Here is a 22,580-nt window from a genome sequence, read left to right as displayed (position 1 = left end):
CCACTCAGGCAGTATAAGTAGGATTTTAAAGTTTGCAAATGTAATTTAGTCTTAATTTAAGGCCCCTTTATTCTTTAAGAGCAGTGTAAAACAATGGAAATGAGAATCAGACCTCTAAACACTAGCAAAATCTGCAGTGTCTGAGACTTTGGAAAGAAACCAATGAACTTTCTACTGTGACCTACTAAGTAGTTATTTCACTGTTAATGTCAGACATTCTGGAAGGTGAGAGACCAACCCCTATCAGTGTGTGCAGTTCTACAATTTAGCTAGGACACTAGAAAATATTAAAGTGGTGGGGACCTAGAGTATACAAAAATAATGCTGAAAATTAGATGTGTGCTCTGTTAAAATGAAATAAGCAGGGGACTTTGAGCTATTTTCTTTTTTCTTTTTTTAATTATTTTTAAAGAGAGAAGCTTATTTTCTTTGTTAAAAATGCAAGAAAAAATGGGAATATATATAATAGCATAAGCTTTTTATCACACAGGTTGTGACATTCGAAAAGACAGAAGGGAGAAATGGAAGATCTAGCATTTTAATAGGTTTAACCTCCTTTCTTGCTGATCCTTCAACCACTGCAAAGGATTACGCAATTTAACATGACTAGAGTAAGCAGTGGTTTGCCAAGGCCAGAGGGGTTAAAAACAGGACAAAATGATTAAGTTGAAGAAAGATATACATGGAGAAAAAAGGAAAATGAGCATATCTACTTCATTTTTCAGGCTGGTAGGATATCTACAGTACTTCTACATCAGATTTGGTTGTTTTATTGATTTCTGCATGTATTTACTAGTGAACTCTTTGGAATAGACACAAAGAAATTCCAGTGCAAGCAAGGAGCTCCTGAAAATAAATTGTTATTCTGATCAGGGAACAAGTGCAACAAGGAACATTGCAGGGCTAGCTTCCCTGTATTTCTCAGCTGGCAATATGTTTTGGGCCTGACTTGGAACTACCAGGTTTAGTGAGAAGAAAATACATCGCCCCACTCCCATTGCAACGTCATCCCTGACATCACAGTTAGCCAGATAGGATGTCTTAACTGACCACTCTCACAACCCATTCAGGTTAAGCAGTCTGCTACTGTGCGTCTATGCATGCATTAACAAAAGTTCTGTTATTCACTAGCATTTGCCCTGCAAAAATTTTAAGGTGTTAAGTTTAAGGTGACTGAGCTGCACATTTTATACGAGAGTGCTATGGGAATACATAATTGCAAAAGCTACTTCTGTGCTATACAAGATTGCGTCCTATTACAGAACAAGGAATGTTTGCAGGGTTAATGTAAAAAAGAAAAAGTTTTAGAATTTGTGTGGCTGGGACAGATTCACCAGGGACCTGATTCAGCAAAGCACTGCTGATTCTATTTAAAGATAGAGTAAATTTCATTGATTTATCAGAGATTTATGCACATGCCCAGATGCTATCCTGAATCCAGAGTGTAATTAATTGTTTAGAAATTTCTAATCATGTCCAAACAGCAAACTTTTTTTTCAGAACAAGGTAAACGCAAATATTTTGCTGAATAAACTGCTCTAACATATATTAAAAAGCATACATCAACACGACCACCAAACTGATCTGTTTATGCAATAAGCAAGCTGCATACTTTTCTTCTCTGGAAGACAAAAATTACTTCATTTCTCCTGAATTGTCAATGGCTTGTAACTCTAGACCTTACCTCATACCAGCGAGCGTCAACATCCCCCCGAGACCAGAAGCGTGGTTCTTCACATGCAGTCTTCTGACATTTTCCACAACACTCCCCTTCCTGCTGGACATATGTGTAACCCTAGAAGAGATCATAGTTTCATAGTTGTTGTGGGGTGGAAGGGACCTTACAGATCATCAGGTCCAGCCCCTTACAATAACAATGATTGTACCCATTTCAAGAGCAAAAATAAAAAGAGGAGAAACTTAGGCAATGAGAAGATATGACGGAATAAATCCAAGAGAGATGCTTAACATCATGGATTTCACAAGACAATTTCTTATTGAACTGAATGATTTAAACAAAACAAGCTGTTTCAGACACGCACACAAACCCCTCATAATTGTACTAGACCACTTGTGGAAAATTCTCTGATCATCAGAGGCTGTTTAGTTAATGCTTTGAAGTCAGTGAAGTTTTCCCTGCTGTAAGTGTTCTTATTCATGCAATTTGAATTTTATTGATGACACACTTTTGTGAGGATCTGAGCATCTCTGGTGAGTACTCAACCTACCTCTGAATTAAATAGAAGTCAATGGTGCCTGGCACTTTGTAAGCTAGTAAATATTGAATTGTGTCACTGTAGCACCTGGGAATTGCCAAATAAGGATCAAAGCCCATTTTGCAAGGTGCTGTGCAAATGGGTACTCAAATATAGATACTGTCAGACGCAAAGGGCTCCTGACCTAGATTTGTAATGGGATTTAAGAGGTGGACAAAATCAGAGCTGAGGAGGAGGCTGAATTAGCAGCAGAACAAATATGTCTTGGGTTCTAAACACTTTGTTCCTATAATATCATACAGCCCTGGAGTTCCAGAGGTTAAATCCATGGTTTTCTTTTATACATTTTAAATGTGTGGCCTCTTCTTTTGACAAAAGGAGAGCAGCTATAATTCTCCAGTCTGTAATTTTACATAATTGTTTTGCTCATTTCTAGTCTACACTATAAAAGACCGGTACATTACATTATGCCAGGACTTCCCAGCCCAGGGCACCTGACCTATACCTCAGTTATTTAGAGAATGCCTATTGGCTTGGACCTTACGAGATAAGAAATATGGCAGCAAAATGTCTCAGATATTCCTATTCAGTAAGAGCAAGGGAGATGGAAGAAAACAGCCCCTCACTTCTCAATCCTGGAGCAGCATTTTTATTACCTCAACCCTTTCACTTTCCTGGGAACCAATTCTGGAAAGAAGCTGTTAAGTGACTGCAAAGGATTGTGGAATTGGATGGGTTAGGAGACAAAACCATGGGTGGATATCAAGAATCAGATGAAAAAACAAACTGAAAATCACTATCTTCATCACTTCAAGAAAAAGATGTATTCCTCTATCCAGTAGGACGTGCGAAGCTTCAGGTGCTGATTTGATTTGGAGGAGATTCGGCCCAATTTGGCAGCCAAACCTCCAAATCTGAATCGAATTGGGGGACCAATAAAAAGGTCTGAATCAATTTGAAGCTCTTCAAATCAATTCAGAAAAGATTCAGAGAGCTTCGGAGATCCAGGCTGTCCCCACTCACCGCCGCAGGGAGCTAGACCCAGATTCTGTGCCAATAAGTACCAATGTGATGTTGCAGTCAACAAAGCAAGCAAAACTCTGGCTTGCATCCATAGATGCTTCTCTAGCAAATCCCAGGATGTCATCCTCCCACTGTACTTGGCCTTGGTGAGGCCGCAGCTGGAGTACTGTATCCAATTCTGGGCTCCACAATTTAAAAAGGATTGCCAAAGTCTGGAATGGGCTCCCAAGGGAGGTGGTGCTCTCCCCTACCTGGGGGTCTTCAAGAGGAGGTTAGATAGGCATCTAGCTGGGGTCATCTAAACCCAGCACTCTTTCCTGCCTATGCAGGGGGTCGGACTCGATGATCTATTGGACTCTCTCAAGTTTCTCGCAAATGTGAGCCTTGATAATTTTTTCAAAGACTTTGTCTAGGATGGAGGTGAGACTGACTGGCCTATAGTTGCCTGCGTCCTCCTTCCTCCCCTTCTTGAAAATGGGGACCACATTGGCCCTTTTCCAGTCCTCTGGGACCTGGCCCGTGTGCCATGAGTGTTCAAATATTCCCGCCAGTGGCTCTGGAATGACATCAGCCAGTGCCTTCAGTACCCTCGGATGGAGCTCATCCGGGCCTGCCGACTTAAACGCATCCAGTTCCTCCAAGTGCCTCTGCACCATCTCAGGGTCTACGTTTGGTAGTCTGGCACCCTGCTGCTGCCTCTCCACAATCCCAGTGAGAGCCTTGTCTTGCCCCTCGCTTAGGAACACTGAGGCAAAGAACTCATTGAGGAGTTCAGCCTTGTCCCCCCTGTCCATCACCAATTGCTTATGCCCATTTAGTAGAGGTCCTATTCCACCCTGGGCCTTCCTTTTACTCCCTATATATCTAAAGGACAATTTTTTGTTATCCTTAACTTGGGATGCCATCCTCAGCTCCATGGTAGCTTTGGCCTAACTGCCTCCCTACAAGCATGAGCAGAGGAGGTGTACTCCTTTTTAGTAATCTCTCCCCATTTCCACTTTTTATGTGCCCCCCTTTTTGCCCGTAGGCTGCTCTGGATTTCTCTGGTCAGCCAAGGAAGCCTCTTGGCCCCTTTCCCCCTTTTTCCCCGCATCGGGATCGTCTCCCTCTGTGCCCTAAGGATCATTTCATATAGTACCCCATAAACTTAATTCACTCAGAAATGATGCATTTTACCTTTTGAAACTGCTGCAAGTTTTAGGGCAGGTACTCCAGGAACACACCTTTTAAGTACCACTTTAGCAACTATACACTTATAAATAGCACAAGCTGTGCTATTTTGTTTGTTTGTTTGTTTTTTATTTCAAGGTCAAATCAGTTCTGAATTCTATTGGGCAAAGCCCGGTAATCACGTCCCAAGTTTTGACTGAGGTGAGTTCAATTGTTCAAGTCTGTGTGGTTCTCCTATCAGGAAGGTATCCTCCTTCCCAGACCCATCAGTCTGGAGCTTCAGATATGCCCGCCCCCACATATCTGTGGTAGACATCATACAGGCAAGCCCAGGGACCCTAAGTTTCGGATGCCCCCTAGTCTTACTTGCTCTTAGCCAAAAACCCAAGGAGCAAGTCAAGGTGAAAAAAAAGCAAGTAGTCCCCCATTGCCACAAAATCGTGCAGCCAAGTTTCCTGCATTTGGGAAAACTTGCAAGGGTCAGCCTGCTCAGAATACAAGGGACAGGCCTCACCCTGAGAGTATCTGAGAAAACCACCTACTTGGTCATGGTATTTCCTCTGCCAGATACATATAATACAAACTATGCATGATACTAGTCCAAAGTAAAATGACTTATGACTTTACAGATAGTTCATTGTGCTGGGCCCCAGCAGTCAACAGCATTTCAAGTCATGGTGACCCCACAGCTCAGCACCGTTCAGTATCTGTGAACTCTAGATCTGCCCCACCCTGCCACAAAGGATCCATGTGCTAATTAGCCCCCCACACATGACCAGAACTGGGCATTCTTGTTATGAGTCCTGGGACCCTCCAAAAATGTATATGCAGGTGAGGCGCAGGGCAACCTGGTCTGGCTTCATATGATGAAGGGTGAGGCTACATTAACCATATGTGACAGGCTGAGAGAGCCAACAGAGGGATTCTGTGTGAACTGTTTAGGGCCCCATTTGGTGATGTTTGCCAGCTATCTAAGGCTGGTGAAGAAACGGGAATCATTGGGAATGGGAAAGAAAGGTGCAGCTCAGCTGTCGGAGTGAAAAGGAAGGTGAAATGAAATGTATTCAACGTAGTGGCTCACTATAACTTGAAAAAGATGGTGCTGAGGGGGACTGCTTTCCTCACAATTTCCCATTGTAAATTTTTTGTTGAAAAAAAACTTCACTAGAAAAAACAGAACATTATGATTTAGAGATCAGAAATAACTTTCTGTCTATAAAGGTGATTAAACATTGAAACAGGCTACCTAGAAAAAAGGGTGGAATCTCCATCCCTGGAGATTTTCAAGAGCAGATTAGGCAGGCACTTGGCTGGGATGATTTAGTCAGGGATGTTTCTGCCTTGAGCAGGGGACTGGATTAGATGACCTTGTGAAGTCCCTTCCAGCTTCACTTTCCTATGATCCCATGACTTTTAACAGGGAAAAAATAAACCCCACCCCTCAATGAAAATTAAGTCTTTTTCATGACTTGGGGGGGGGGGTGGCAAAAAGCCACTTCCTAACATACAAATGTTTCAACAAAAAACATTTCCAACAACCTAACCCCCCCCCCCCACAAACATTCTGATAGGGAAATAATAGAAACAATCTGTAGCCTATAAATTATACAAACAGTTTGCAAACAGCAGGTTTACTGGATTATTCACACATTAGACTTCTGTAATTAGCCATGTAACATTAACCTTTTATGGTATGAACCTTCAATGTGACGCCAAATGTCTGAAGTCACTGGTATTTCACAGACATTTGACTTAATACATCACAGTGGAAAACTGAGTATAGTAGCTTAATTTATATTATTTAGATGAAGTTTCACTGTTGAATTTGTTGCTGAATGTCACTTATGACAGTTAAATGCTGTCTAGAAGCATCTAGGTCCTGGGAGGGTTGTTTTATTATATTTTAAACTATATAATTAAACCAAAATAAGATGCTTCTACTAAGAATGAATTTGGTTTCTAGATTAAGAGGAGTCTGGTTACAGGGTAGGCTCTGAAATTCACTTCCCAAAGTCCATTTGCACAAACAAAACTCTGTAAAACACTAATAAAACAAGTTGCTAAAATATCAGCATCTAAATGGGATTCCAAATTCCCCAAAATGTTCACAAATACAATTTTGCACAAATCACAGAGCTTGAAGTGGAGATTGTGGGACTGAATTGGGTGTTGCATTGATCCTTCTCACTATAGCCAGGTCTCCTCTACAGTATGGCTGTGCGAAATTTTGCCTGGTGTTTCATTTTGAAGCTGTTTCAATCTGTTTCAAGCTCAAAACAGCAAAATTGAAACAAAACAAAGGCCTTCAAAACAGCTTTGAAATGAAACAAGGGCATTCAAAATGTTTCAAAAGTTTTGAAACGTTTCGAGTTTCAAAGCCAGGCTTACTTGGCGTCAGCACCAATCCCAGCCGGCAGCAGCAGCCTCCTGTCATCCAGCAGGCAGATCAGGGACCCACACCCCCAAGATCAGTCCAGCACAGCACCCACAGCCCTCCCGGGGGTGCAGGCAAGCCCCCAATCTGCCTGCCAGATGATAGGAGACTAGTGCTGCTAGCAGGGCCAGCAGCAGCACTGATCTTCCCAGTGTTGGGTGCAGAATAGCCTATCAGTGAAATGTCGAAACAGCATTGAAACAGCGAAACAGTTCCAAATAAACGAAACAGAACAGTGCTTTCAAAATTAAATGAAACTCAAAATGGAACACTGTTCCATCAAAATGCAAGTCGAAGCAGAACAGTGAGTTTCGCACATCCCTACTCTACAGTATAAATAACAATTTATCCGTAGAAAAATTTCCATCATGGGATCAAAAGTCCACAAGTACAAAAGAAAATAATTTGAAACGCACTATTATACAAGGTTGTGTTAAAAAGATATATATATGACCAATAACTCTTAGATGTGATGGATTTGAAGGCAACATGAATACCTGGATAGATTGTATTAGATAATTACTCTTCCATCTCTGATTTAGAGAATTCTGAGACTACTTGCAGTGTATAGTCATGTTAGTCTGAAGTCAGGCAGAAAGCAGTGTAAATTTGAGTCTTTATAGGCTAATTAAATCAGAGCTGTATAACACAAGCTTTCGTAAGCACAGAACTTACTTCATCAGATGCTGTGCAGAGCTGCTAAATAGCAAACTGTGATTACAATACAAAGAGTAAGGAAGGGGGAAGGAAAAAGGGGGGCACTACTGAGAAAGGCAAGATGGCTAGGAGAGAGAAAACAAAGGAGGAACATAGGGCTATAAAAGCTAATCTAAGTAAGGGGGTAAGCATCCACTTAGAGCATTTACTCCTGTCTATTCTCTTGCCTTTTGGACTCCTCTTTCTGCATTATTGCTCCACCCTATTCTTTTAACACATATGGAGTTTAAATTTCAAAAATCAGAAGGTGCCCATGGTGAATTTCAGAGGTCTATCACATTGACATGAAGCTCATTGTCTACAGGAGTAAAAAATCTGATTGCCCTGAGAGGTAAGGAATAATGCAACACACATCACCCTTCACCTTGGAGGAGGTGCACACAGCTGATATTAAGCTGTAGCTATGGGGAAAAAATTACAGGTGTTTGGTTACATCAACACTCTTGCAGCCTGCAATGATAAAATAAAATCCTGAGCTAGAGAAGCAAAGGTGACATAGTACAGATTAAAATCATAGCCTAGAAAAAATGTCCCTTCTGCTGAACTGGTCCTGGGCTTGCAATAAACAAAATACTAGAATGCCAGGTAATCCTGGCAGACTGGTATGCCACGTAATCCTGTACTCTTCAGGAGTGACAGAGGATTGTCCATTTTGACTTCTTGCTTATATCAGTTTATTGAAGGGCTGGCCTTTGAAGGTTAATGAATTCATCCAAACAGCAAGGAGACTATCATTTCCCTCTCCGGCAAAAGGGTGAAATAAAGTAGAGGTCACCCCTTCAAATTGGGACTATACTTAAAAAGATGTCAGTAAGTACCTTCCTGATATTCTGTTGGCGGCTGCTCTTCAGATAAGAGAGACCTGGAGTGAAGAGACATACATCCAGAGACCAAAAAGAGACAACCAAAGAGTGAGAGAGAAGTCCAGCAGCATTCATTGGAAGAAAGGTGAAATATTCAGGGCCAGCATCTTAGTCAGTATAAGGCTCTCAGTTGACAAGTCTCTAAAGCACCAAGGTTTTTATCCCTTGCTCTGCAATGAACCAAAGCCCCAAAAACAAACAGAGCAAATGCAATAATCTTCTACCAAATAATTTATATCATTATTAAATAGATTTTTTCACACCAAGAACTCTAGCAACAGTCTTCCTTTATTACATTTTTTTTCTTTGATCTTTGTGGCATATAAACATTAAGTCTTTTATTGCCACACTTAACATATGGAAAAAAGCAAACTTTTGCTACTTCAAAGCAGAAATGTCAGTCTGATATATTCGGGATTAAAGTCTTCAATTTCATGGTCAGCATCCATTACAATCATCATTCATCATGCCTCAGCACAAATGGTGCAAGTGCTTCTGTGTTGTAATTTAACAGGGTTTTCAAGAGGCCTGAAAATCTTTCATAATCAATTTACACACACTTAGTTAAATGGGTATGATTAAGATGTATATTGCAGAAAATTACGCATAATTCTTCTCATAATCACAGCATCTTTAAACCAACTGCGTTTATTTCACTTTTGCAGATCCCTGACTTCCAGGATGCACACAGGAAGCAAGCAACAAAGCAAGGGTTCCGTTTGCATTAATTAATTAGGGTTTGCATAATGCTTTGTAAGTCTAGCCCACTGTATTACAATGATGCCCTAGAGGGCAATTTTGACATATCTGCAGTGAAAGAGGGTTGAACAACCTCCAGGTGAGTGCTGGTGTAGACTTTACTCCTCCTAGTGGCAAGTTCAGCCATTACACCAGTAACCCATTTTCTCTCTCAAAAGCATCTTCCTAGATAGTTGAAAGGAGTGAGAAAAGAAGAAAAACAAGGTCTGGGACATAGGGCAAGGCATTCCAACCAGATGCTTTTCTAAAATTCATGCTCGAGTTCAAGCATGACTACTGGACATGAAGTAGAAATTAATTCAAAGGAGTCTTAACAGTCTGTGTTTTGGATGGCTATTAGGCCTCGTAAGCACAATAACTTCTTTTGACTTTAGAGTCTATTAATCTTTATATATACATATACTGAGAGGGAGTGGTATTCAAATACATTCTTCAGCAGCAAATCTTCTGTGGGTCCATGGCTTAAGCAGGCTCCTACCATTGATACAACTTTCACTGATACTGCATCTGAGCTGAAAAACATTTGTGATCAGCTCAAAAGGGAAAATGACAGGGAAAACAACTTCAGCTAGGATGATGCAACTCAGCTAATCTCTGACCCCAAAACATGATGAATCAGCAATAAGTCTAGAAGAGCTCTGGTCTTTCACCATGGAGTGTCGGACAGGAAAAGTGCAAGTCATGCCCCTTCTGACATCTATTAGGTGAGACACAAGGAATGGAAGACTCACAAGAAGAGCTGCCAGTTGCCCTCCCAGATCATTCTGAAAACATTTTAAAAGCTTTTAGCGATTACAGAGTGATGTGCCACCATTGAGGAGTACTATGTGCCAAGGTAATTTGTGAGGAAAGTCTGTATTAGAGGAAAGGAAACAAGTCTGTGGCAGTGGGCATATCTACACGTGATACTATACTGCCATAGCAACACGCTATGACGATGTAATGTCCGTGGGCAAAAACCATGATGATGGAGCTACATCGCCGTAACAATGTGCTCCCTCAGGATAGTGCATTGCTACAGTGACATGGCAGCTAAAAATAACTGTGTGCCACACACACAGTGCAGTTCAGGCTATTACTGTGCCATCATTTAATACTTCCAAATGGAAGTACTATAAATGACAGCACGGTAACAACGGTGCTGTAGGGGCACAGACAGATGTGCCCAGTGTGTATTTAAAGTGAAATCTATTTGAAAATTCCTCAGAAGTTTGGAAAGAATAAGAGAAAAGAGCACAGGTGAAGCAGTGAAAGGCAAAGGTAATTTAGCATCATGATTACACTCCAAGAATGTGTGTGTTCCCTGTATCTACATAGATATATACAGAAATGTGCCACCCAGCCTTGATTTCCTGAATGCAATGGTACACACTGCTTAGCTTTGGACAAGCAATGGAATGCTCAGGGTGCACTGAGATTTTCAAAGCAGTCAAAGGATATGAACAATACCCCAGGGTATACCTTTGCTGCTGCTCTGTAGTAACCATCCATGTACATTAAGTGAAGGCTGAACCATGATAGCTTACCCCTCTTTCATTTCAGGCCAAATTGCTGTGGTTCAGCTTTTACTTACCACAGGGGAAGAGTGGACATAAGGACAGTTACACAGTACATCTCCACCAGCTGCGAATTCACTGGAACCCACAAAAGGGTTCCAGCTGTGCCAGCTATTACAACTCAAAGGGCATTCAGCAAAGATATCCATCTCACTCCTTCGCTCCTGGCAGGCAGTCACCTACTATCCATCATGCAACCCAGTGTACAGTTGTTATTCAACAACAATTGCAGGCCCTTACTTAGGAAATCTCCCTGTGCAGCAAATTGTTCAGCTATCTTCTGGGCTAGTGTAGCATGCACCTGATTAACAACATTTGAAAAATAGAACTAAAGAGAATCAGATCACAAACTGACATCACAACTGCTCCAATAACAACTGGGCTGTAAGGATAGCCAATGCTTCACTGTAGTAAGAGGTGCTCCAACAAAGACATAAGAAATTCAACATATAGTATCACATATGTCTGCTGTGAACAGCAGATAATTTAGAGTTCAGTCCTACTCCCACTCCCACTGAAATTTTACCACTGATTTCAATGGCAGCGTAATCAGGTCCTAAATCATTAATCTTAAGAAGGACTGAACTGCTGTGACTCACAGAGAAAAGGAGATGCTATGGGAAAAGGAGATGCTCAGCCAGCCTCAGGATTGGGTCTCAAGATAATGCATTATTATGCAAAACCACTACTTCTTTCTGAATTTTACTACTATGAATGCAACATCTCCAGAATCCCCCTCAAGGCTCTCCTATCACCCAAGGACTTGTCCTAATGCACTACTTTAAGTGTTTCTCACCTGATGACATATCTTGTTACAGGGTTTCGCATGACATTCCACAATTCGAAGCCCTGTGACAGCGTCTTCCATATTCGTGCAGAGGCATTCTGTGCAACCTTCATCCCACAGTTTACCAATGGGGTAGACAATACCATGATGCACACAAACCTATTGAGTAAATGAATGAACAAATAAATGAATTAATTTGTCTAAGGGCACACCATTGACTTCAAATGGATCTTTATGTCTACAAGTATCTTATAAAGCTCACCAGACTGTCATTTAAATTGGAGGCTATGTTGGAATCAGCAGAAACACCTCAAATCTTTAAAATTTGTGGCTATGTTGTAAAAATAAAAGATCTGCTGAAATCCAAAGGTCCAAGAGTAAACACAGTTATTTGATTTGAATTCAATGGCAGCACCTACAAATTGACTCCATTTAACTGAAAGTATATAGTGGACCAATGTTCACACATAATAAATGATGTCTCTCCCCTCAAGCACAATTTTCAATTAGTAGATATTAAAGCACTTTATAAATGAGAACAACATCTTTATCTCCATTTTAGAGAAATGAAAACTGAGATGCAGAGGAGTGAGAAGACTTGCCTGAAATCCCCCAATGGGCTAATGGGAGACAAGGGAACAGAACCCAGGTCTCAGGTTGCAACCTGGCACTCTGTCCATTAGGTCACATTATATCTGACATCTCACTGTATAGGCAGAAGTATACACAACATATAGGCGAAATTCAGCCCCAATGTTACATTATTAGTATGAATGACTCTTTAAAGGTGACTTCATCCTCCCAAAAATTAAATGATAACACATACAGTGAAATACAGTGACCAGAAACATCATGCCTAACCTAAGGATCTGCACAATAAAGCTTCTTCACTGAGAACATTAGCCCAAGGAAGTAGCCACAAGGGGCATTTATAGATGTGCTCAGGGAGGCAGGAAGTTGCTTTAATTAGTGAGCCACGCTAATTAAAGGCACCCGAGCGTCACGTTTATCAGTATCTCCATACTGAAAAAATGGTGGTGGGGCACTATAAACTAAAGTTTGTTCAACAAGCTTCAGTTCAAAGTGCCCTGCCACCATTTTTCAGTGCAGGGACACTGATACATGTGACACAGGAGGTTGCTGGAGCACGTTAATGTCCATGTTCCAGCAGACTCGATTAATCATGTCTGCTCTGACATGCTGGATTTACAGCATACCTCCCTGCATGTGTGTAAGTGCCCAAGCATTTCAGTTTATAATTGGAAGTAGGTGACCACATGTAGATCAGCTGTAAAAAGGGATGGAAGGGCCTTGTGAAAGATGAAAAAATAAGAAACAAAATGAAATCCTAAAAGCTCACATCTAAACATAAACCAAAGAAATTCACTCTGACAAAAGTAAAAAAAAAAAAAAAAAAAAAAAAAAAAAAAAAAAAAAAAAAGCTTCATTAATGACCTAAAATTGATGATGCCCAAATGATCTTCGCTTATTGCTACACTAGAGGAATATATCAAGGGCTCAGTGAGCAACTGTTTACTGGGGCACCCAAGGAGAAAGCCGGGAGTAATGGCCACAAACTCCTAGAAGATTGACTCAGGCTCAACATTAGGAGAAACTTCTTCAGAGTCAGGGTGTCCAGACTGTGGAACAAGCTCCCTCCAGAGGTTGTGCGATAACCCTGGAAATCTTCAAGAAGAGGCTAGACAGTCACCTTGCTGGGGTCACCTGACCCCAGTTCTCTTTCCTGCTTGGTGCAGGGGGCTGGACCTGATGATCTTCCAAGGTCCCTTCTGGCCTTACAATCTATGCATCTCAAACCTGAATACCTCACTGTCACTGTAAACAGGTTAGTTCTATTAGCAATGAAAGAACCATTCATAACGTAACAGGAATGCCAAGGGGCAACTGTTCACTTCTCTTACACCAACTTATATTTAAAAAAGCTTAAATGTAATTTGCTGCTATTGCTGCTTGTGACTTTGCATTAGATTGTATACATTTAGCTAATTTTGTATACAACCTCTTCTTGAGCAGGCACACCTTGCAAATGAGATATTCTCATCTGTAAGAATTACAGTTCACTCTCCTCACCCTGTCTGGAATGCAGTTGGTAGTTACACAGCCACAGTCATTGGTGACAGACACAGATAAATATCCTGACGGGCAGTTCACTGTCAAGTTGGTGCAGCTGCACGTGCATTCATATTCATCACAGCACTGAGTCTTCCTAACAGCCAGCTCCCGGTGGGGTGGGCACAGTGGAATGTGCTTCAGCCTGCACATCTCTTTCTTGCAGACTAACAAAGTAGTATATTAAGCACAGAACATTTCAGAATGTAACATCAGGAAATGGGAATACAATTTCTCCTACAAACTGTTACTGCAGAGGGATCCCACAAGTGATCGACTTCAATGAGTAATCAGGCAACCATAAACATCCACTAGTAGAATTAGGATCAGATGTAGGACTACAATTCTTATTCCTCCAAAAACGTCTTTCCTCATTTACTACGTAGTTTGAAATATTTGTAAATAATTTTAACTATAACACATGCAATCCTTAACATTTCTCTTTCACCACAGTTAAAAAAAACAAATATGTACATACTGTGCGCATGTGTGTATTTCACATTTGCCGACCTGAAGAAGGGCACTCTGTATTCAAACTCCTGTCTAACATCTCACCCAACTATACAATTGGTCCAATAAAAGATATTACCAAAAAAACCTTGCTTCTCTCATTCCCTAGAACATCGTTGCCACAACAACACTCCAACCCCATTACTAACATTGCTCAGCATTTGAAAGTTACTTTACCACAAGTGTAATTTGGTCTGCATTCGCCAGGGTTTGTCAGGGCAGGCTGAAGTTCATCCTTACAATCGGGGATAGGAGGCAGATCACAGCTCGCTAAGTCACAAACTGAAATGGAGGCCATGTATCAATTAAGGCCCAGCTACTGAGTCATCAAAAAAGACACTTCACTGAAGATTTCCACGGGTCAATGAAACCACAATAATACAGAAGAAATTAGTGCACTGATCAGCAAGTTGCAATTTGTTTCTAAAATGTTTGTGGGGGGTGGAGGAGGGTACAATTTTTATTTGGGTTAAGTGCATTAAAGCTCTAACTAAATATTTCACATGCAAAATTAGACACAACTTAGTAATTTAAGGACAAAACAGTGCAACCTTTCTAAGCGCGTCCCATTTACAATGAGTGAGCATGAGGAAAGTCTGAGAAATGCATGGATTTTCTTGTTCTCAATGTTTTTTTTCCCCTCCTCACACAGGGGACAATTCAACCCCTCAGGTGCTCCAAAAAAGAGAGCCTAATTCATGATCTAAATATACATTTGAAAAACATCTGGTAAAGAAGGTCACGCAGCATAAGTAACAAGGGTCCACAGATGACCAGAAACCTACCACATTCATATTCTGGGCAGCACTGATCAGAATCCCGGCGCAGTCTAGTAACTTCACAGGGGCCACATTCAATAGCTAAAGTGAGGGAGAAGCAAACAAACCAAACTTCAGTTAGAACAGGAGAGGACAAAGTGGGAAAAAATCATATTTAGGTTTAAAAGCAATTTACATTGGGCAGTAGGGCAAGGTCGTACAGTGCAGTTTATCTTCCTGTTATCAAGGCATATGCAGATCTTGCAAGGCTCATTGGAAGAAATCCATGTTTCCATGTGCTGCATAAAAACAAAGGATTGTTAGAAACAAACATAATCTTCTGATCTCGAACATGCAAACTCCTGGGTGGAAATGGGGGAGGAAACGAAGATGCTCTGGAAAACCAACAGTCTAAATATGGGATTGCTTTGCTTTCTGTGACAATTAGAAGAATCCTAAGAGTTGCAATGTCTGGTATATTCAGATTTAGCTAGATATGCAAAAAGGGTGCATCTACACAAGACCCTAAAGGCACAGTAGACTAATTCTACTGGACATTAGTGTGGTGGGCAAAAACCATGCTAATATGCTAATGCACAGTAGAATTGGTCTACTACACATTAGTGTCACAAAAAGCGTGCGCTGGCACTACTGCATAGTAGTGCTGATTATGGCACATTAATGAACATGCAGACATACCTAGAGTTCATCAATGGGGCAAGGACTGCTATCATTTGACTCACAAAAAACCTGTACTTTATGAATGCAATTGCAAGTTATTATCTATCACTCAGGGCAATGGTGGAACTACACGCCATGACCGGAGGTGCCAGGAATAAGAAATACAGTGACTTACTGCAAATGTTTATAAGCTTTTCAGTAGATTAGAAATAAACGAAAGACTATTTCTAAGTTAGAAAGTTTCAAATAAGCTCATTAGCAACTGCATTCTCTCTGCACTGGAGACTGGATGAGTACTAAATCAATCCTAAAGCCAGTGCTGTAATTCCTTTGACAAATACCTTATATGTTGTAAATATATAGACAAATTGGTAGCAAGGTGCATGATTATCCCTCATTTCTGGCTGCCCTTGGAAAGCGTGAAAAACTGGAAAGCAGGTTTGTTGGTCCTTGATTTCACTGATATTACCAGTTGTAAAGAACTGTACATTTAACACTTAGGTGCCCAGGTAGGTAGGTGGTAGAAAGACATCTTATGGATAATCAAATATAAATTGTACAATTAGATTACACTCTGAATAAAAACCTTTGCAGTAGGTTAATGAATACTGTTCAGAGTGAACTTTGGCAGATGCTTGTTGATATAATCCTGCTGTAACCCATATTAACACAAGGAGGAATGCAATGTCTAGTTTTACTACCACTTGGCCCTGTGGGTGCTATACATACTGAAAATGATATTGGAGCTCAAACAGCCAGGGCCAAATAGACCTTTTAGATACTCTTAAATTAAGGAGTTCAGCAGTGTGATCAAGACAATGAAGACAAAGGAGGGAGAAGGGAGACCAAGACCCAATCAAAATGTTTAACAACCTATAAAATGAAGGAAGCAAGGTTAGCCAGTCATAAGTCTGCAGGAACACCCTTTCAAAGGAAGAAAAACTTGCATAAATTAGTTGCAAATTAAACAGCATTATTCCAGGGTGCGCATGTCTCAAAGCATGCTGCCAGGCCGTTGAATGATTATCAAAAGCTTCAGGCAGGACAAAAAAGAAATGAACCAAGATTTTTCTTGCATCTTTTCACTGTCTGCTGGCAGGAAAGCAAGAAGCATTTGAACAGTTCAAGACACAAAACAGAAAATTATGTAATTTTGCACTCTCAAATACTTTCATCCTCAGGGTTCTGACTGGCATTTCCTCAACACTTGAGTATGAGCTTCTCTGTAAGCCAGTGCTAGATGAAAGCAACCTGAGGTGTTAGGCAGACACATACATAGGCCTACTGTAGCTTTGTTCCTGTCTTGGTATAATTTGCTTGGATAGGTAGTAAAGAGTCATTTACACAAGATCTGTTATATGGCCAGGTAGCTGAACCCTCCACTGCCACTCCTTGGACAAAAAGAGGCCTCCTTCATTTCTGGATTTCTGTACTTTGCCTTTGTGTGGACTTCAAATCATCCCAGAGCAGGGAGAACTCAACCCTCCACCAACACAGCAAAGACCCTTCTGTGTGGTAGCACATAGAGGTTGGAGCATTGGTTAGAAGAGCCCATGGTACACAGAGCCCTCTGCTGGGATGGTGTTGGTGAGGTCCCCCAATTAGAAGGATTCAGAGTTGCTACCCCACTAAAATGCACGCAATAGGTCATACCATTTAGAATAATGGTTTCAGGGCCCCTGAAAATGCAGGTAACCATCACTGCAGCAGTTATACTCAAAACTTGTTTTCAAGGGTTAGGGACAGAAGTCACACACAAATCAGTCTAAATCATCACTGGTTTAAACCTGTAACAGAACAGATGTTCAGTGCACACAAACCAGTTTCAAAATGGCTGAAACTGATTTAAGATAAACCTGGTTCAATGTAATATCAGAGTTAACTGGTTTGGATCAAGCCAGTTTATGAAACTTCTGTCTCAGACCTCTTCCTGGGTCAAGTTAAATCACAGTCCCCCAAAATCCCAGCATATTTTCCAGCCCTGGGCTGTGCCATCTGTTACAAGAGAGAAGAGTCGAGGGGGAGGAGGGAAGGAGGCAGGGAATTCCCTCTCCAGGAAAACCCCGGCCAGGGTGGGGGGGTTAAACTTCCCTTCCCCCAAGTACAGAGCTGCCCTGCCCTGCTAAAAACTTACTGCTGGCTGCAACTGTGGACTACAAATCACAGAAACACCTGGAAGCAGGAAGAGGAAGTAATGACCACCCTACAGAGTCCTGCTGCTGTAATTCTGGACTGCAAATCCCAGAGACCTTGAGGGCATCAGGAAGAGGATGTGAACACATAGCCCATTCTGGCTACATGCCAGAAAGCTATGCTCTAGTGCCCCCTGGCTTCTGGTCTTAGCCACTGCAGGCATGTTGCTGCAATTCCTGAATCAAAAGTGAATGTCTGACCAGTTGTTTCTCAGTTTAATCTCTGCAGTTTAGACTAACCTAAAAAGAATGAATCAATTCAGCCTCAGGCTTTTTGACTACCTATACTTAGCCAACTTGTTTTTCATCAGGCCTAGAAATTATTACATCAAAGAAAGACTGAAATTCTGATAGCATGGACCTACATTTTTTATACCTTAATCTGCCTTGAACAAAACATCTCTTCTGGAAATCAATGGAATCCTTGAGATCAAAAGACATTGTGCTTGGCTTTCAGAAATCATACACAAAAGATTTTCTGATAGCAACTGTTCAGGTCTTGTTACACATTACACTTTGAGCTGTTCAAATGTTGATCAGTGTTCATGCTAGCTCAAGTTTGGAGCATTAACACTTTAAGGGAGAGGGGGAGTTGACTTGGTGCCAGAATCCCTACCCACCCAGGCAGTAGAGTTCAGAAGGTGGAAAGTTTGTCCACAGAGAACAGGAGGATGAGGGAGAGGACACTGCATCCTGTGATGCTGGAGGACTGCAACATGAGCAACTCATCTGTGGGTAGTGGCCACATATTAATGGAACATGAGCTGAGTAACATGGATCAGAGATAAACCTGCCCTGGAATGATATGACTTTAAGCCCCCTAAAGTGTGCTTAAAATGAATTTCAAGTGATAATGTGTGGACAATCCAGGGGTTAAGCACTCCAGGAGCCACCTAAAATTAATGTGCACCAAGGCCCTACCTCCTGTGAAAGTTAACTTTTATCAATACCTACCAACCCAAAGAGAGATGGAAACAAAATGTATTCTGCTCTATCATTATTGGAAGATCAATTAAGTTAAGCAACCTGTTGCTACCAGTCACTTCTGTAGCCACTTAGTCTCCAGATTTAAAACAGAAAAACAGACAATAGCAACAAAAATCTTCTGGCCAATTTTTCAATAGGACCTATGACACTGACTGAATTAATGGGAACTGTAGGTGCTCAACACACCATAAAAATCTGGCATTGGTTTTGAGCTTGTTTCACTTGGTTATTGATGTCATGACCCAAAGGTCTGATTTTTTTTGTGTGTGCTTCGGCACTGAGAATTATCCCCATGGGTATACAGCTTTGTTGCACGGAGGAGTTCTGCTGCACAGAGAACCCGCGTGCAGGGAAGTGTTCCCGCCACTTTGCAGCAATCTTTGCAGGGTGCATTTCCTTTGCAGCACAGAAATGCACAGTGCAAAGGTTTCCCACTCGTCGTATGCAAATTCGTGCCCCGCAATTGGCGAGTTCTAAATTATTCACACGTGGTGGCTAGCAATTGGCCTGCTAGCCGTATAAGAGGCTTGAGCAGTTTCCGCCCAAGCCAAAGAGGACTCCGCATCCATCTCGTGGGGACTCTGGGTGTGCGCGGCAGGGTAATAGAAACCCTGTGTGTCGCTCAGAGGAGTTTGGCGGCCTGATCCACCGCCCACCTCTTCCCGTCTTCGAACGGAGCCTACTATAAGACGTAACGACGAGTTTAATGCGCACTTGTCCTGGACATCCGGAGTTTGTCGTGTTCTGTCTGCGTGGAGCCTTGCAACCTCCACGTGTGTTCGTGTTTTTTGTTGTAACCGCAACTCAAGCAAGTTCTCAGCCTACACCACGACCATCTCAGTGTAAGTAAAATAATCTTAAAATCAACCGTTACGTGTCTGTGCCTAATTCTAGCTCGGCGCCCGCCGTCTCCGACCCGGCCTGCCTGGGCTGCTGGCCACAGCCCGCGTGCAGAGCGACGTAAGCGACCCGGGGTCAGACCCAGCGCGCACAATTGACAGAATTTTAAAAATTTAAAAACTGTACATGGATACTATTTTAAATTAATTCCTTAACAAAAAATCTTTATATGTGCTTACCACACCATAAAATGGGAATGACTGATTACCACTTATTTGTATAGCTATACTTCCAAAATGCCAGCAGGTGGCACCAGTGCATAAACATAAGAAGTACTTGTTGCCAGCAAGGTGTTCATACTAATATTAAGCGACCTCAAGATTAAACATGGCCCTTTATAGATGTAAGCACATCCCTATTAACATCACTAGAATTTCTGCTGAAGATTTGCATTTAGTATGAATTTTCATTGACACTATAGCTGTGTAATACCTGTGTATACTGTAGCTGTGTAATATGTATATATTTTATCATTTCTGATTCACTCAGAGAGGGATTAAAGTTTGCTGTGTATGTTATTGTCATGAGGTCAGTTAATGTAAACAATAATTGAAAAGGTAAATTATCTTCATAAAAGTTTTAACTATAATGGGTCTTGTCTCTTTTTTTTTATCAATTGTTCCCTTCATTATTGCTGAAATGTTGGTCTCAGTTTAATATACATTAACCTGTATATATGCACATGCACAACAAACCTACTTTTTCACCTAAAAATAGCAAATCTGCCTAAACATCCAACACGCACTTACACAGATTGCAGTCCTTTACAGAACATCTACAGTGGCCACGTCTACATGAGACACTGACTGCGCAGCTGTTACTGCACGGGCATTTAGTACTTGTATAAACAAGTAGAAGTACTAAATGACTGCACAGTAACTGGAGTTACTGTGCACTCACACCTACAAATGGCTGTTTTGTGATGCTGACTGTGCAGTAGCTTGTGACTACTGCACAGGAGCGTTGCACCATACTTCCTACCATGTGATGCTACTGTGCAGTAGTCACTGGCTACTGCACAGTCAGCATCTTACACAGATGCAGCTACTGTGTAGGAGACTGTGACTGTTACATTGTTTGGTCAATACCATAAGATCCAAATACAGACCTCAAGACTAATCCAAAACCAGAAGCAGACATGTCAAAACACCACATGTCTGTCCGCATTAGACCCCCTTCTACAGAGTTATAGACCTAAGGGATCTGGCTTATTTGCCAAGTCGGGAGTACTGCTGCATTAACTTCTTTTTCACAGACTCTCCCTCCATCACAAGGTGCTCAGCTAGTAAGTGGGAGGCATTAGCAAAAAAAAAGAAAGAAATAGGGAAAACAAGTCAACTCCACTACTGGAATTAGGAAGGAATCTGGTGGAAGTATGCCAAGGCTAGGTATTTCACATGTACCTAAAAAAAAGCAAACCATAGTAGGCACCATCAGCTATCACTGCTTCCCAAGATGTTTGTGGTACCAGTGACTTTTTCTTTTCAGGCTATGAAAAGTCCTGTGCTTCTTTGGGGAAATTAGCTATTTGGTAGGATGGAAGCAATGGATCTAATCAAGGAAATGTTCGCTGGTTTGGTCTGACACAGCAATGGGTTGCTTTGGGGGGTCTTATCACTAACTGGTGAGACAGTTTCAGAAACATGCCATACTCTCAACTAAGACACTCACAGCACAAGGACCCCAGGGATTTCAGTTTTATGTTTAAAATGGTTTTTACCAATAAGAGCCAGCTAGCTAGTCGCAGAACACTTGTTAAATGGCAGTTTCTGCCATCGTCCCCCTTCCCCCTTCCCTCCTGTCCAACAATTTGTCATGCATTTCCTGGTCCCTACAGCCCCAGCTGTGAATTTTATGTTGAGCCTAGGCAATTTCACACTCGGGGAGCTGCCAGGGGCAGTCAGCCAGCCAGCCATGAGGACCCAGGCTGAAAGAAAAAAGGGGCAGACTTATCCGACCGCATTTCATTTGCAAAAAATACACACTCATTGAGCTCAGGGGCTAAGCAGTTAGCAGACAGCTACCTGATGGTATGCTCCATCTTCACTGATGCACTGTGTGCAGACTTCCTCATCCACACAATTGCTGTTGAAGGTCACCTGTCCATCTGGACAGAAGCAGCCTTCTGTAGGATAATCCTTGCAGACTCTGACATTGGTACCATTCTCACAGTGCTTTATGCAGCTTCTCTGGCAGTGATTATATATCATATGCGTGGGACAGTTCATCACTATAAGGAGACAAATGAAATGCTTTAGAACCAAGCTAAAACCCAAAGCTGGGTTTTCCACTGATAGATTTTCTAATGCTTTTTTTCAACATGATTGACTCTGAGAATAGCTTTGATTTTTTTCTTCCATTGCTGGCAACATTTTTCAAAATAAAATCTTCAGACTATATAAAACCTCTGATATCAAATGGTTTTGGGGCCTTACATCAATGCTGACTTACATCCCATGCAAAATCATTGGGCCATATTTTTTTTTTGCTGGTGTGACTCAGTATAACCCAGCTAACTAGAATGGAGGTAAGCCATTTACACCAGTTAAGATTCACGTGTATATTTCAATTTAATGTTAGAAAAGATTTTCATATTTTAGATTTGTTAAATCAACAGCATTATTAGAGTGTGACTGAGAGATCTGCAAGAAAAACTCTAGTGTTACAGGAAATGTTTGGCAATACTGCCATTTACATCCAAAGAAAAGCCAGTGGCAATATAGTCTGGTATATCTGAACCCAAAACTGAAGTCAATTGGATTCTGGTCCTATTTTAGTTATACCTGAGCTTCCCCAGAAGGATTTCAGAACAATGTTCCATTCACGAAAATCATACTGACTGGTTCATGCTGTTGAGGGAGCCATCTTTTAAATGAGACATAAAACTAATGTCCTGA

The 22,580-nt window shown here is 41.4% G+C and overlaps 1 protein-coding gene across 3 annotated transcripts in view; it reads right to left on the bottom strand.

Annotated features, from left to right (window-relative positions):
* VWF (von Willebrand factor) overlaps nt 1–22,580 on the bottom strand; it is a 203,144-nt gene that overhangs the window by 27,834 nt on the left and 152,730 nt on the right. For all 3 annotated transcript variants that reach the window (XM_006266925.4, XM_014606374.3, XM_019482200.2), the window contains exons 38-44: nt 21,708–21,913; nt 15,120–15,222; nt 14,951–15,025; nt 14,343–14,447; nt 13,617–13,822; nt 11,535–11,684; nt 1,685–1,795 (exon numbers count right to left, since the gene is read on the bottom strand). In XM_006266925.4, coding sequence (XP_006266987.3) covers nt 1,685–1,795; nt 11,535–11,684; nt 13,617–13,822; nt 14,343–14,447; nt 14,951–15,025; nt 15,120–15,222; nt 21,708–21,913 — 956 coding nt within the window. The remainder of the gene's footprint in view (nt 1–1,684; nt 1,796–11,534; nt 11,685–13,616; nt 13,823–14,342; nt 14,448–14,950; nt 15,026–15,119; nt 15,223–21,707; nt 21,914–22,580) is intronic.

This window comes from Alligator mississippiensis, chromosome 4 (assembly GCF_030867095.1).
Source record: "Alligator mississippiensis isolate rAllMis1 chromosome 4, rAllMis1, whole genome shotgun sequence".
NCBI classification, from domain to species: domain Eukaryota; kingdom Metazoa; phylum Chordata; order Crocodylia; family Alligatoridae; genus Alligator; species Alligator mississippiensis.
Note: the sequence above shows the minus strand (reverse complement) of the source record. Positions and strands in the feature narration are given on the sequence as shown.